General features: G+C 39.6%; 1 protein-coding gene across 2 annotated transcripts in view; it reads left to right on the forward strand.

Annotated features, from left to right (window-relative positions):
* The window catches only part of GASK1B (golgi associated kinase 1B), a 74,072-nt gene that overhangs the window by 52,693 nt on the left and 4,961 nt on the right, over positions 1-16,418 (forward strand). For both annotated transcript variants that reach the window (XM_086345948.1, XM_086345946.1), the window contains one exon: positions 13,689-13,915. In XM_086345948.1, the coding sequence (XP_086202074.1) occupies positions 13,689-13,915 (227 nt within the window). The remainder of the gene's footprint in view (positions 1-13,688; positions 13,916-16,418) is intronic.

Genomic DNA, 16,418 nt, shown 5'->3' on the forward strand with positions numbered 1-16,418 from the left:
TTTTTATAAAGGAACCAGTTTCCATGAATAATGAGTTTCAATATCTTTAGGATATATTACATTAAGTTGTGTTAATCACTGTAAAAGAAAGAATATTTCATGGTGCTTGTTGAAGATGGTGAATGAGACTTTATCCAGGACCATCAAGATAGGTGTAGGGATCACTGTGGTGGAATTTGACAGGGAGGCAGGGAGAAAGATGGGGCTCCATACAGCAGTGCAGATAGGGACTTATAGCCAGGGAGCAGAGGAAGGGTCATGGGATAGACAAGGGCTAAGAGCAAACATCACGGGAAGGGGAGTTCCAGGTAAAGTGGCCTGACCAGATTCTTGCTAAAGACAAGTGACAAGACCTCACCTTGAGGATGGTGAAAGCTGAGGACCCAAGTTAGCTATTAAGTGTGATCAGGTATCTTCGAGAGTAAGGACTTTGCAGGGTTCTTGCTAAAAGTTAATTTTATAAGGAAGTACACAGATAGGCTTAGGAGAGTTCAGGAGACTAACTAAAGTTTGGTCGAGCAAAGTAGTTGTGTCACGACAATCAGAATTATGTTTTAGTGCAGTCATTTATTTTTACTTATTTTTGTCACTATCTTTATGATAAAATACTACATGATAGGGGACAATAAAACTGATAGAAATTTCATAAAAGTGCTAAAAGTGAATGCATGTCGAGTCGAGCAAAGCAAAAGCTTTTAATGATGCTGTCCTGAGATGTAAATGTACATTGTTTTAAACTTACCGGGCAACCCTATTTAATGTTAAATCATGAAAAATGCTGTCTCAGTTCATTGGAAAAAAAGCATTTTTAAGAAACAGTACTTATAATTAAGGTTATTTTATTGCTCTTTTAAATTTATTTGCTTCATTTAAATCCATTCTATAAATGAGAACTTGATAAAATGTAAAAATTATTGTTTCTCTCCGTGCAAGTGCTCTTTAGAAATCTTTACAGGAAGGTGGGTGCACCTTTGATAGAGGCTATTTCCATGCAGCCCTACTTGTGCAGATTACAGAACGTGAATTTTCTTTTCTCTAAAAATAGATTGTCACTTCCCTGGTGACTCTTTCCAGAGTCTTTTTGTGGCAGGATGATGTTTGATTTCTGGTATTTATTCAGAGTTACATGAATTCAAAATATCACATCTGTTGAGACCTCCCCAAAGGCCCAGTGATTACGACTCAGTGCTTCCATTGCAGGGGGTGCGGGTTCCATCCCTGGTCTGGAAACTAAGATCCCACATGCGATGTGGCATGGTCAAAACAAAAACAAACAAACAAAATTATTCTATCTGTAGAAACAGATCCAAATATGTTGTAGCATTAAAAATAGCTTTACTTATATATAAAAAATACTATTATGTCTTTACTTATTCAGCAATGGGATGTAAGCTGGAGAGTCTTTCTTGAACCGGTACTCAATAATTGTTATTGTTAAATGCTGAGCTCTGGAGCATAGGTGGTACAAAGCCTGTTTACAGAGGCCAAAGCACAGGGGAACTCATGCCCATAATTAGATGTATGTACTGTAAATGATTTTTACTTTCCTTATTGTTCGTAAGCTGCTCTGCTGGGCATTGGCATGCATACTCATTTAACAGTCTACCTGTTGCCATGGTAACACTGAACAAAAATGAAACCTATTCTTTTCTGAGGTGAGAGTTCCCCAGCAAGACAGATGCAGGCTGGTGAGAACCTCTGCTTTTGTTTTTGCTTTGTCGAGTTCCCAAGGTATCAGGCCAGGTCTGTGATCACAGGTACTGTGGGAGCTGTGGGGTTTGTCTGAAGTTGCCCTTCTCTATGATCCGGTAGAGATCCACACATCTATTAGACCACAGGGATCCAAATATGGCTCCACTGATGACATGGCAACCATGTATTGATCGACATCAAGACAAACCCAAGTACAAGGATTTTCTAATGTGAATTATTAGCTGATGAATAAATAAGCCCATCTGTTTGTGTTTCTCTCTTTCTCGGGTGGGGATGGTAATGCTAGTGATTCTCACACATTTTCTAAAAACAAATGAGATGTCAAATAAGATCACTGAAATTCAAAGGAATATTCCAGAAAACTGTGAATTGCAGTCCTTTTGTTACCTCTGTCACATCTTCTTGTCAAGTGTTTATCAAACGTCTCTTACAAGCAGGATGTCACGTGGACTCCCTGTGGGATGTGAGACTTCTGGTTCGCTAGTGACACTGAACCCACATAGAGACGCCGACCAGGAGGGGATGACGAGCACAGGCAGCTCTGTTCTTTGCTCCCTGCCCATCTTTTCCCATTCCAGTTAATACTGGATGCTGTTTTTAAAAGACCCACGTCTTACTCTGCCAGCATGATTTTATTTACTTGACTCTTCCTAAAGAAGAGCGTTTTGGAGGAGCTTTGTAAATAGCCAAATACAAAGTGGATACCAATCATCAGGAAAATTCTCTTAACAATAAAATTTTATCAAATGGTTGCTCTGTGCCAAGCATTGGATGAGTTACTGTGCTAACACTTTACCTATTTTATTGCACAATTTAAGCTTTCTCTCTAAAAATGCAGCTTTCTTTGTAAAATTGCAGTTTTTAATTTTTATTTTATTTATTTATAATTTTTAACATTAAAATTTAAGTGTATTTGATTTATAATTATTCAGGTGTATGACCAAGTGATTCAGCTTTATATATGTTTATATATATATATATATTTTTTTTTTTTTTTTTTTCTTTTTTGGGGCTTCCCTGGTAGCTCAGTGGTAAAAAATCTGCCTGCAATGCAGGAGACACAGGAAACGTGAGTTTGATCCCTGGGTCTGGAAAATCCCCTGGAGGAGGGCATGGCAACCCACTCCTGTATTTTACCTGGAGAATCCTGTGGACAGAGGAGCCTGAGGTCATACAGTCCATGGGTCGCAGACAGTCAGACATGACTAAAGCGACTGAGCATTTACACACATTTCTTTTTCATATTACTTTCCATTAGAGGTTATTAAAAAATGTTGACGATAGTTCCCTGTGTTCTCTTGTTGTTTATCTATTTTATACCTTGTAATGTGTATATTTTAATCTCCAATTTCCAATTTATCTCTCTCCCCCCAAAAGGTGGCATTTTTAAAACAAATAATTTGAAAAGAGATGATGAGAAACTTGAGGTATTGACTTAACAGACCAGAAGCACTCACACACACACATGCGTGTGCTCACTCAAACCTTCAAATAAGTGTGGAAAGACAGGTAAAAAAATAGGGTGATAACATTACCTAAAAGAATTGAATGAATGAAATTTTTGGATTGGAGAGTTTCTCATCTCTGTTCGAAAGTATCTCTTCATTTTAGTCTCTCCAGCTTCTGAGCACATCTGGCCTTGGTTCCCTTCGGTTCCTGTTCTTCTGATGTCTCCTGATGCCCTGCTCCCTGCCTTCTTCTATTCCAGCCTTGTGGAAGGAGGTGGTGGTGGAGCCTGCAGATACATCCATTTCTCAGCTTTCCCTGTAGGCATCGGGCCCTTGGTCCTCTCCAGCTCTGAGTCCTTGGCTTCATGCCCCCTTTACCTACGGGAAATGGGCTCAGACTGTGCTGCTCCAGGTGCGTTCAGGCACCTGGTCAGTCCAGACCCATCCACGGAGAGAGAAGGGCAAACACTGCAGATGAACATTTAAAAACTTTGATGTCAGTTTAGTAGAGTGGTTTTGTCTGTTGAGTCTAACAAGACATTTGGTTGGTATTTTGTATCTTTTAAAATTCCATTTCTCTTGTAATAAATTGTTTTATTTTTTTGTATTATCTTTTTAAAAAAAGTTTCATTAGAAGGACAGTGAATACATTTGTAAGAACATTTATCATAGTGTGGTCTTTATGAAGCTCTTGTTCCCTGAGTTCTTGAGATGATTAGATGAATCTAATGGAAGCACTTCTAACTATGAGTGATGATGTTCATTTATTTATTTATTTAAGTACAGTTAATTGACAATGTTGGTTAATTTCAGGTGTAGAGCAAAGTGATTCAGTTATACAATGTAGATACACATTCTTTTTTAGATTTTTTTCCTATTATAGGTCATTACAGGATATTGAATATAGTTCTCTGTACTGAACAGTAGGCCCTTTTTGGTTATGTTTTATATGTGTATATGTTTTATGTGTATATATATAAATCTCAAGCTCTTAATTTATCCCTCCCCCTTTACCTTTCAGTAACCATAAATTTTCTTTCTATGTCTGTGAGTCTGTTTCTGTTTTGTAAATAAGTTCATTTATATAATTTGTTTTTCATTCCATGTATCAGTGGCATCAGATGATATTTGTCTTTCTCTGTCTTATTTCAGTTAATATGATGATATCTATTTTATTGTCTTTTAACAAAGCAACAGTCCACATGGAATGTGAAGTCTGGGGAGAGAAAAGACAAAAATACCAGGTTTTTCACCGTAGGTCATTTGAGAAGTGCCCATCTAACATTCCCTCAGGTTCTCTAAAATGTCTTTTGATTTCCTACCTTCATGCCTTTGCCTGTTTTTTAGCTAACTGAACGGAACTGAACCTATCTCTTAAATCCCAACTGTAATATCCTCTCCTATATGAATTTTGCCTGAACTTTTCATTGAAGTTCATTGTGTTTCTGCAGAAACCTTGTGACCAGTGGTTATTGCAAGTAGGATCATTTAACCTTCTGTTCAAATGCACATGTCTTTCTATAGCATCTTTGAAGGCTGTCCCTGGGAGATACACTCAGGATAGATAAGAGATGCACTTTGAAGGGGTGGACACCTGCTTTAGAATCCTGAGTTTCATCACGTATGAGCTGAGGGACCCTGAGTTATCAGCTAGCCTCTCTGCACAGCAGTGTCTTCATTTATAAAATGGGACCCTTGGTAGTACCTAGGTCTTAAGGTTGCTATGAAGATTGAATAATCTATGTAAATATTTAAGTGTACAATTCCTGGCATATACAAAGTACTCAATCAATGAATGCTATTATGTTTTTCATTATTAATATTAGCAAGTTTGGAATATTTTAATTGCCTTTGTTCACACAATAAAATTAGTCATTTAACTGTTTTACTTTGAGAAAAAAGAGATAAGAAACTCCCACAATTGTGTTGACAGACCCATGTTTTGAAGACACAGCTAGGATGGGTGGGATTCAGAAGTCTGGGAAGTTACTGGATTTCTGCAGATTTCTTCTGGGTTTTAAAGAGCTAGTCGGGGCAGCTAAGACTTCCTTGTTTGGACTCTGCACACATAGCTTGAGTCACTCACAGATACTTTTTCTTATAGACAAAACTTACCCCACCAAAAGGAAAATGGGATTAGAAAAAGAAACTTCACAAAGGCCAGATATCTAAAAATACCCCCACCAACAAAATATTTGGCTGGGACACCTGAGTTTTCTGTGTATAATTTTAATTAGGTAAACATTGAAAATATATATTTTTCTAAAAGAGCAAAGAGTAATTTTATGGAAAATAATGATTGTCATCAATCTTCAGAAGCCTTCAGAAGATCAGTTTTGCAAAAGACTTTCCTTGTTTTAAGGAGTGAGAAGATATGAATTTGAGCAAGCTGCTGCAATGGTGATCAACACGTAACTGCTTAACTGACAAGATTTCCCCCCAAATTGGCTTTTTTGTAGGATTATTATCTAAAAACGTAGTCAGGGAGATGGTAACTATGGTGCTTGATCATGTGATTGTTGTTCAGTTGCTCAGTCATGTCTGACTCTTTGCAATCCCATGGACTGCAGCACGCCAGACTTCCCTGTCTTTCGCCATCTCCTGGAGCTTGATCAAACTCAAGTCCATTGCATCAGTGATGCCATCCAACCATCTCATCCTCTGCCGTCCCCTTCTCCTCCTGCCTTCAATCTTTCCCAGCATCAGGGTCCTTTCTAAGGAGTCAGTTCTTCACATCAGGTGGCCAAAGTATTGGAGCTACAGCTTCAGCATCAGTCCTTCCAAAGAATACTCAGGACTGATTTCCTTTACGGTAGACTGTTTTGATCTCCTTGCAGTGCAAGAGACTCTCAAGAGTCTTCTCCAACACCACAGTTCAAAAGCATGAGTTCACTGGTGCTCAACCATCTTTATGGCCCAACTCTCACATTCATACATGACTACTGGAAAAACCATAGCTTTGACAATATAGACCTTTGTCAGAAAAACAGTGTCTCTGCTTTTTAGTGTGCTGTTTAGGTTTGTTATAGCTTTTCTTCCAAGGAGTAAGTGCCTTTTAATTTCATGGCTACATTCACTGTCCACAGTGATTTTGGAGCCCAAGAAAATAAAGTCTCTCACTGTTTCCATTGTTTCCCCATCTATTTGCCATGAAGTGATGGGACCAGATGCCATGATCTTAGTTTTTTGAATGTTGAGTTTTCAGCCAGTTTTTTCCTCTTTCACCTTCATCAAGAGGCACTTTAGTTCCTCTTTGCTTTCTCCCTTAAAGGTAGTATCATCTGCATATCTGAGGTTATTGATCTTTCTTCCTGCAATTTTGATCATGTGATAGTTAAATGAAAAGATTGTTTTACTGCGTGCTCTAGACAAGTGAATATATTAAAACCATATTATGGATACATAGATGGCTAGAATATGCTTTGTTAGGGCTTAAAAAGTAGGTGAACTCTACTCAAAGTAAGCAGAAATATATTCAAGTTATAACTGAATTAAATGCCAAGCAAAATGACACTTAATTTAAAGGAGTGGATAACGATTTTGTGTTCCAATTATTTTGGATATATTGAATGTCAATTAGAAAGAAGGCCTATAAAAACAATTCTGGGAAGACCCAGGGAGTGATATTTAAGAGCTGCTTAGGTGAGCCTTAGAAAGCATCACTATGAACAAAGCTAGTGGAGATGATGGAATTCCAATTGAGCTATTTCAAATCCTGAAAGATGATGCTGTGAAAGTGCTACAGTCAATATGCCAGCAAATTTGGAAAACTCAGGGGTGGCCACAGAACTGGAAAAGGTCAGTTTTCATCCCAATCCCAAAGAAAGGCAATGCCAAAGAATGCTCAAACTACCACACAATTGCACTCATCTCACACGCTAGTAAAGTAATGCTCAAAATTCTCCAAGCCAGGCTTCAACAGTATGTGAACTGTGAAATTCCAGATGTTCAGGCTGGTTTTCAAAAAGGCAGAGGAACCAGAGATCAAATTGCCAACATCCACTGGATCATCAAAAAAGCAAGAGAGTTCCAGAAAAACTATTTCTGCTTTATTGACTATGCCAAAGCCTTTGACTGTGTGGATCACAATAAACTGTGGAAAATTCTGAAAGAGATAGGAATACCAGACCACCTGACCTGCCTCTTGAGAAACCTATATGCAGGTCAGGAAGCAACAGTTAGAACTGGACATGGAACAACAGACTGGTTCCAAATAGGAAAAGGAGTACGTCAAGGCTGTATATTGTCACCCTGCTTATTTAACTTCTATGCAGAGTACATCATGAGAAACGCTGGACTGAAAGAAGCACAAGCTGGAATGAAGATTGCCAGAGAAATATCAGTCACCTCAGATATGCAGATGACACCACCCTTATGGCAGAAAGTGAAGAGGAACTAAAAAGCCTCTTGATGAAAGTTAAAGAGGAGACTGAACAAGTTGGCTTAAAGCTCAACATTCAGAAAATGAAGATCATGGCATCTGGTCCCATCACTTCATGGGAAATAGATGGGGAAACAGTGTTAGATTTTATTTTTCTGGGCTCCAAAATCACTGCAGATGGTGACTGCAGCCATGAAATTAAAAGATGCTTACTCCTTGGAAGGAAAGTTATGACCAACCTAGACAGCATATTCAAAAGCAGAGACATTACTTTGCCAGCAAAGTTCCTTCTAGTCAAGGCTATGGTTTTTCCAGTAGTCATGTATGGATATGAGAGTTGGACTGTGAAGAAAGCTGAGTGCTGAAGAACTGATGCTTTTGAACTGTGGTATTGAAGAAGACTCTTGAGAGTCCCATAGACTACAAGGAGATCCAATCAGTCCATTCTAAAGGAGATCAGTCCTGGGTGTTCTTTGGAAGGAATGATGCTAAAGCTTAAACTCCAGTACTTTGGCCACCTCATGTGATGAGTTGACTCATTGGTAAAGACTCTGATGCTGGAAGGGATTGGGGGAAGGAGGAAAAGGGGATGACAGAGGATGAGATGACTAGATGGCATCACTGACTCGATGGACGTGAGTCTGGGTGAACTCCGGGAGTTGGTGATGGACAGGGAGGCCTGGCATGCTGCAATTCATGGGGTCGCAAAGAGTCGGACATGACTGAGCGACTGAACTGAACTGAACTAGGCCCTTAAGAGACAAGGCCAGTAAACAAAGACATAATTTACTATAGTTGGAGGCTAAGACAAACAAAGTAAAATAATTATCTGAAGCCTAACAATGTGATTCTCTGTATATGTACACGCACACACACAGCTCACATTTGAAAACTGGTATTATACCCACCAAGTGCATGCATTATCTGAATAAAAAGAGTGATAAACATTTTTGGAAGAGAAGTAAGGCTGAAATCACACACCTATTTTCAATAACAAGGTCTGTGAGACTTGAAGGGCTCAACAATCTGACAGGGAAGCGGTGAAATTATCATAGACTGTTGAGTGATTCAAATTGGATCAGGCAAAATGCTTTAAAAATACACTGTTGGAAACAATCTCATATTGGGAAGGCAGTAAAAAGATGGACCTAGAGTCTGTCACACAGAGTGAAGTAAGTCAGAAAGAAAAAAATAAATATATATATTAATGCATATACGTGGAATCTAGAAAAATAGTACGGGTGAACCTATTTGCAAGGCAGGAATAGAGATGCAGATGTAGGGAATGGACTTGTGGACACAGCAGGGGAAGGAGAGGGTGGGATGAGTTGAGAGACTAGCTTTGAAACATGTTATGAGGTTGGTACAAAAGTAATTGCAGTTTTGGACTGTGAATTTTAAATCATGATAACTAGGCTCAAACACATCTTTATTTATCAAATAGGAACCATTACACTCAATACATTTTTGCCAACTAGAAATGAGTTTGCTTATTCCTGTGGTGTAAAAATTCATGCTTCCAGATTCCACGGTCTTGGAAAGCATTTTCTGTTTCCTGCTACTTGTGGAAGCATTTTCCTTGCAAAAGTTGTTGAGATACTTGAAGAATTGGTAGTCAGTTGGCGAGAGGTCAGGTGAACATGGCAGATGAGGCAAAACTTTGTAGCCCAATTCACTGAACTCTTAAAACATTGGTTGTGCAACATACAGTTTGGTGTTGCTGTGGAGAAGAAATGGGCCCTTTCTGTTGACCAATGCTGGCTGCAGGCATTGCAGCTTTCAGTGCATCTCATCAAGTTGCTGAGCATACTTCTCAGATGTAATTATTTCACAAGGCTCAGAAAGCTGTAGTGGATCAGACCGGCAGCAGACCACCAAAGAGTGACCATGACTTTTTTTAGTACAAGCTTGGCTTTAGGAAGTGCTTTGGAGCTTCTTGTCAGTCCAACCACTAAGCTGGTCATCCACTGGTTGTTGTATAGAAGAATCCACTTTTTGTTTCATGTCACAATCCAATCAAGAAATCGTTCGTTGTTGTTGCATAGAATAAGAGAAGAGACACTTCAAAACAATTGTTTTGATTTGTGGTCAACTCATGAGGCACCCGCTTGTGAAGCTTTTTCACCTTTCCAATTTGCTTCGAATGCCCAATGACCATAGAATGGTCTATGTTGAGTTTTTCGGCAACTTCTCTTGTAGTTTTAAGAGGATTAGCTTAGATGATTGCTTTCAATTGGTCCTTGTCAACTTCCTATGACCCATCATTACGCTCTCATCTTCAAGGCTCTTGTCTCCTTTGCAAAACTTCTTGACCCACCACTGCACTGTAGAGTCATTAGCAGTTCCTGGAGCAAATACACTGTTGATGTTACAAGTTGTCTCTGCTGCTTTATGACCCATTTTGAACTTGAATAAAATGTCACTTGAATTTGCTTTGTGTCTAACATCATTTCTGTAGTCTAAAATAAATATAAAATAAACAGCAAGTAATAAGTCATTAGCAAAATAAATGGAGAAGGCAATGGTACCCCACTCCAGTACTCTTGCCTGGAAAATCCCATGGACGGAGGAGACTGGTAGGCGGCAGTCTGTGGGGTCGCACAGAGTCGGACATGACTGAACGACTTCCCTTTCACTTTTCACTTTCATGCACTGGAGAAGGAAATGGCAACCCACTCCAGTGTTCTTGCCTAGAGAATCCCAGGGACGGGGAAGCCTGGTGGGCTGCTGTCTATGGGACTGCACAGAGTTGGACACGACTGAAGTGACTTAGCAGCAGCAGCAGCAAAATAAATAAAGCAAGAAATGTGCATTAAAATGATGTATAACACAACCCCATTTATTTAAGAATGTATTCCAACATCAAATGGCAAAGTCCAACAATGTAAAACTGCAATTACTTCTGCACCAAACTAATACATTATCATGTGTAAAATAGATAGCTAGTGGGAAGCTGCTGTATAGCACAAGGTGCTCAGCTCAGTGCTCTGTGACCCTAGAGGGGTGGGATGGCAGGTGGAAGGGAAATCCAAGAGGGATGGGACATATGTATATCTATAGTTGATTCACTTTGTTGTACAGCAGAAACTAACACAACATTGTAAAGCTCCAATAATATACTCCAATAATAATTTTAAAAGGATGCTCTAAGTTGCTCTGCTGCTGCTGCTGCTAAGTCGCTTCAGTTGTGTCGGACTCTGTGCGACCCCATAGACGGCAGCCCACCAGGCTCCTCTGTCCCTGGGATTCTCCAGGCAAGAACACTGGAGTGGGTTGCCATTTCCTTCTCCAGTGCATGAAAGTGGAAAGTGAAAGTGAAGTCGCTCAGTCATGTCCGACTCTTAGCGACCCCATGGACTGCAGTCCACCAGCCTCCTTTGCCCATGGGATTTTCCAGGCAAGAGTACTGGAGTGGGGGTACCATCGCCTTCTCCAAGTTGCTCTGTCTCACCTCTAACTCTTAATGCTTTCTTGTAGTCTAAAAACAGAAAGATATAATTTATTTATAGAGTACTGGAGGTTAGGGCCTAGATGGTACATTGCTTGTTATCAAACAATATTGTATGTGATACCCCTGGCTTTGTTGTGTGACAACAGAAATGCTATTTGTTTTGGTCCTTTCCCAGCACTAGAAATCAACAATGAAGAAAGAGCTTAGGGTTCAGAGACCATTTAAGAACTGGTTGGTAGATGTATCCTTACAAGTAAAGCTCTAAACACACATATCCAACACAACACACATTGATGTTACAGCAAAAGTGAAGTAAGATTAAGCTTTCTCTCATATATAGTGTCATTATAATTGGATAAAAACATACAATGATGACAGGAATAAGGTATAGAGACTTTTTGAGAATTATTAGCTACTGTATATTAAAAAAAGGGACATTAAATGAGAATCAGCTCCCTGGAGAGTTATTTTTTACATTCTCCCTGACCTCTTGATGGTAACTTGATTAACTAGCAAGCACATACCATCTCTTCATATCATTTGATTTCCCTTATATTCAAATCTGTCAAGATAACACATAAAAGGAATCAAATTGAGGAGAAAGGAGTCAATTCATTTTTCATTTTTCTAGTATTTTCCAGCTTATGCTTTTTTTCATTTAACCTACAGTGATGTGGTTGGGGCTCTCTTGCTCACCTTTGGAAAACATTCAACCAGCCCTGGGAGCTTTTGTGCCCTGGAGACAGCCTGTGTGACATTTATGGATAAACCCTGGTTAGGCCCATGACCCCACAGATCAGCTTGCCTGACGCTAGCTCTGCCAAGGTCCCCTGATCTGTAGACTGTTTCTTGACCAGCACCGTACCCTCTGAACTGTCCAAGAGGCTGGTGACTCATGGAGCACCTCATCCCATGTGACTACTTTTATATAAATTTCATAGAAAATTGGCTTATGCTAACTTCTCTTATAATCACTGCTTTCCGAAGTATGCTTTTTGATGTGAAGTCTACTTACCTGCAGAAAACAGAGAGGAGGGTCATTTGTCTGGTAGTGGGTTTGCTGTGTTAGCAAGGCAAAACTGATTCATCTCCCTCTGGAAGTAGTGCTGGTTTGGGCGGGGTGCTGGCCCTGGGTGACATTTGCCTCAGTGCCTGGCCCACTGCTGGGTGGTAGAAGATATTACATAAACATTTGTTGGATGAATAAATACAGGATTTTTGCAACGTAGGCTCAATTTTGGTACTACTCTTTCTGCATTTCTGTCTTAGCAACTGACTACCTATAGTGACCAGCCCTATAAGATATGGAAAAAAACAGGAGGAAGAGAAAAGATGGGAGTTTAGTAAATAAAAGACTTAAAATGACAAAAGAATGGAAATGACAGCCTGGGGACTTCCCTACTGGTCCAGTAGTTAAGACTGTGCTTCAATGCAGGAGACACAGGTTTAACCCCTGGTCGGGGAATTAAGATCCCATGTGCTGGGTGGTACTGCCAAAAATTAAAAAAACAAAAGACAATCTGTGTCGAGCCATCTTTTGAATCTTGAGCATACGTACAATATTTGACTAGACAAACTATTCAATGTGGTGTTTTAGGGGGAAATGTACACTTCAAAGACAAACACAACTGTGTCTGAATCTTAACTTTGCTACTTACTAAAATTCTATGCAGAGTACAATATTTAATCTCTCCAAGGCTCAGTTTTCCTTCACTGCAATGGAGAAACTACCTTTTGTTTCAGAAGCTTGTTTTGTGGTCAATCATTTCATACACTGTGTACATGTGTGTCTCAACAATAGTAATGACAGTTTTCCATTCTTAAGTATCTTCTAGATGCCTGGGTCAGGCTGGGGTGTATCCAGACACTTTTGTGTCCTTAACCCATCAAAAGTACAAGGCTAATAGTATGATTTCCGATATACAGAAAATTAAATTGAGACTCAGTAACGTAAAGGGAGCTATACAAGTTTGCGGAACTGCAAAGAGGAGACTTGAGTTTAAATGTATCTAACTCCTTAGCCTAGGCTTTAACTTACCATGATTAATAAATATAATTTTTTCCCTTTCCAAAAAGACATGTAAATAACCCATTTCTCCCTTTCCTAGTTAGTGTCTGCCCTCTATAGGGTGGTCGCCCTACTCCCACAATAAACCCCAATAAGCCAAAGTGTTCTGCTTGTTCATTTAGAATCTAACTGTGGGCTCCATATGTGGCGTGTTCTTGGCTATCATTATCGGTTATCACGTCTTTTCCATAGGTTTATTCTCGGTAACTTAAAGTTTTATACTGTAATACTGAAATCCAGAGAGAGTTAGGGAATGCAGTAAACTTTTAGAGCCACTGAGGTGACCCAGATTTTCTGGATGTATCCAAGTACAGTGATTTGCATCTTCTATCCCAAGTAGCATCAGAGATTCTTCTGGCCACGCATCGACATATGATGTCAGTGGGAACTCTGAATGTGAAGGGTGGAGATGCTTAGTTTGGATGATCTGCCTGTGGAGCTGTTAACTGAGCTGGGTCAGAAGGATATGAAATTTGGACTTATTCTGACAGTTAATTAAACAAACCTGGCCCCAATTAAATTCTGGCAAGTCAGCCACTTAGAAAGTACTTGTTCTTTGGACATCTAACTTTCCCAAGTTTTGTTTTTACTCAGCATCTTAGATTTTGTTTTTGCTTTCCCTTTCAGATTTATAACCGCCTGGATACAAATTGCTGTGGGTTCCGACCTCGGAAGGAAGATACCTGTGTACAGAGTGGACGGAGTTCAAAATGTGACAACCAGGATACTGTGGTTCTAGCCCACATTGTCCAGCGAAAGCAGGACCCAAGACACTTGGTTTTTATAGATAACAAGGGTTTCTTCGACAGAAGTGAAGATAACTTGAACTTCAAACTCCTAGAAGGCATCAGAGAGTAAGTTTCCTGATGTAGTAACATCTGCAGGACATTGCATTTCTATTGAATACGTAGTAAGCTTTGAGAAGACTCATATCCTATGTCTGATCAGTTTAACCTTTAAAGAGAATCTGGGAATGGAGGCCCAGAGAAGGGAACCAAACCCAAGGGAAGTAGAAAAAAGGTGCAGCCAGGTTTCACTGTAACTGGCCTGTGCAAGCTACAGAGGTCCTGCTGCATTTCATAGGCATCGTATTGCTTGGCCCTCATGTGAAAATCCAGGTGGTATGAGGTTGGAAGCATGCAGGCATTTCTGGAATAGGAGCTAGCCTGGTGGAGGTGAGCAGGTCACAGGGGCTCCATTACCAGGGTGCAGGATGGGGAAACCAACAGACATTCAAATACTGACAAGGCAGGATATCCCAGGGCAGAATAAACTCAGTGACTTTGATGAACACATGGGAAGTTAGAGGCAACCTGCTGAGTAGAACACAGTAGCCAAGAATAATGGCAGTTCAATTCAGGTAAGAGGGTTTCTGAGCATTTGGAAATCCTTCTGTAGACATAGATTATGGGGACAAGTATCTTGAGCTTACACTCAAGAAGTATTTGGAAATAAAGGAAACTAGGACATTCCATAGTGGCAGGGACCTCACTGTAGAGTCTGAGATATTCACCCCCAAACATGGGGACTGAAGCTACATTTCAGACCTCCCTTCATAAGCACCCATTCATTGTCTTTCTTTCTTTTTTCTTAATTATTAATTAATTAATTTTTGTTTGCACTGGGTCTCCATTGCTGCATGCGGCCTTTCTGTAGTTATGGTGAATGAGGGTTATTTGTTGTGGAGCACAGGCTCAGTAGTTGTGGCTCGCAGGGTAAAGAGTGTGGAGTCAGTAATTGTGGTACATGGACTTAGTTGCCCAAGGCAAGTGGAATCTTCCTGGATCAGTGATCAAACCTGTGTCGCCTGTATTGGCAGGTGGATTCCTATCCACTGCACCACCAGGGAAGTTCCCTTCATTGTCTTTCAACCTTAGTCAGAAATCAGGGTCACTAAGAAACTGGGGGGTGTGTCTGAGACTTGAAAATAGAAGGGTACTCTAGGGAAACAGTCCACCAGCCTTGTGAAGCTGAGTGATTGCTGGGGACACATGAGCAAGTCTAAAATTGAGAGTAGAACCCAGGTCCTCCAACCCCAAGTCCAGTCATTTTTCTGCAGTAACTTGTGGCATTTCTGCTGTTACTATTTCTCTTGTTAACAAAACTCTGAAGCATATTTTAATAATTCTTAGCACCATGAATTAGGTAATGGGGAATTTTATGTATTTCCAACGCTAGAGTTAATGAGTTTCAGGACATCCATTTTCATGAGTTTTTGCCATGACTTTCTCTATTAATACCCACTCCTTATATCTCTGCGGATGGAAGGTAAAATATAAGTGTCTGCTAAGTGTTTGAGGTGAGGAAATTTTATGTGTAGGAAAATTTACATACCAGTGGCATCACTTACTGAGTCGATATTATGGAGTCTTCTTAAATCCCTGAATTTCCTCTTAGAATTAATAGTGCCTGGAGAATCCATCTCTCTCATACATTCATAAAAATATGAGTAACATTTTACTTATGCTTTCAAAGGAGATTTAACCCTAAATGCATTATAAGGAGTAATGGGTTTAAAGTTAAATCTTCTTTGAATATGTAATTTCCACATTCAAAGGCAAAAATGAAGATTTCACTAACCAGATTTATGCATAGAATATTTCCATTAAGCAGCATAGCGCAGAGTCAGATAATTTTTTTGATTTTCCTTTATGCAAGGATTAGACACTAAAGAAATCCATAAATGTAGTGGTTTCATCTTGTACATTCTGCCACAGCTAAGTTAGTTCAAGGGCCAGAGAATTAATAAATCATGGATTATTAATACTTCCTATAGCAAAAATGCTTAATTAATACTGTGGTTACTAAACTATAAAGGACATGTCTTTGGGGTGCTCAGAGCATCCGAGTAACATTATTTAATTCCACACTTACTCAGACTAATTAAGCATGTCCAGCTCTTTGGCCTTTGGTCTCTCTGCAGCATCAGAAATGCTGGAACATATGGACTGCTGTATTCATGCCCCCTCAGTGCCAGCCCCAGCTTGATCCATTGACATTTGGAAAAGATGCTCAGAGGACTGAAGCTCTTGGCAAACTGTACTCTTGGAACAAATATATATTCTGTTTTAGTTTTTAAGGAACTACTAAATTTACTCTTAAACCCCAGTATTTGTACTGTACTTTCATCAGCATTTTAATGAAAGCTGGGAGAGAGGCCAAATTGGAGATTCAGCAAAATGTTGCTTATAATTTTGAACGAGAAATTTTACTAAATCCTTTAGATAATGTATGTGCTGTATCCCTGCCTTTATTATTTCTAAATGAAAAGCAGGAATCATAATGCCCTTCTTTAGGGAATTCAGCAAGGATCCCTCTAAACTGACCTCAGGTTTTCCAGAAAGGTGCTTCCTTGTG

The sequence above is a fragment of the Bos grunniens genome, chromosome 17 (assembly GCF_055505025.1).
Source record: "Bos grunniens cultivar Pamir isolate PY7600 chromosome 17, Bosgru_T2T1.0, whole genome shotgun sequence".
Lineage (NCBI taxonomy): Eukaryota > Metazoa > Chordata > Mammalia > Artiodactyla > Bovidae > Bos > Bos grunniens.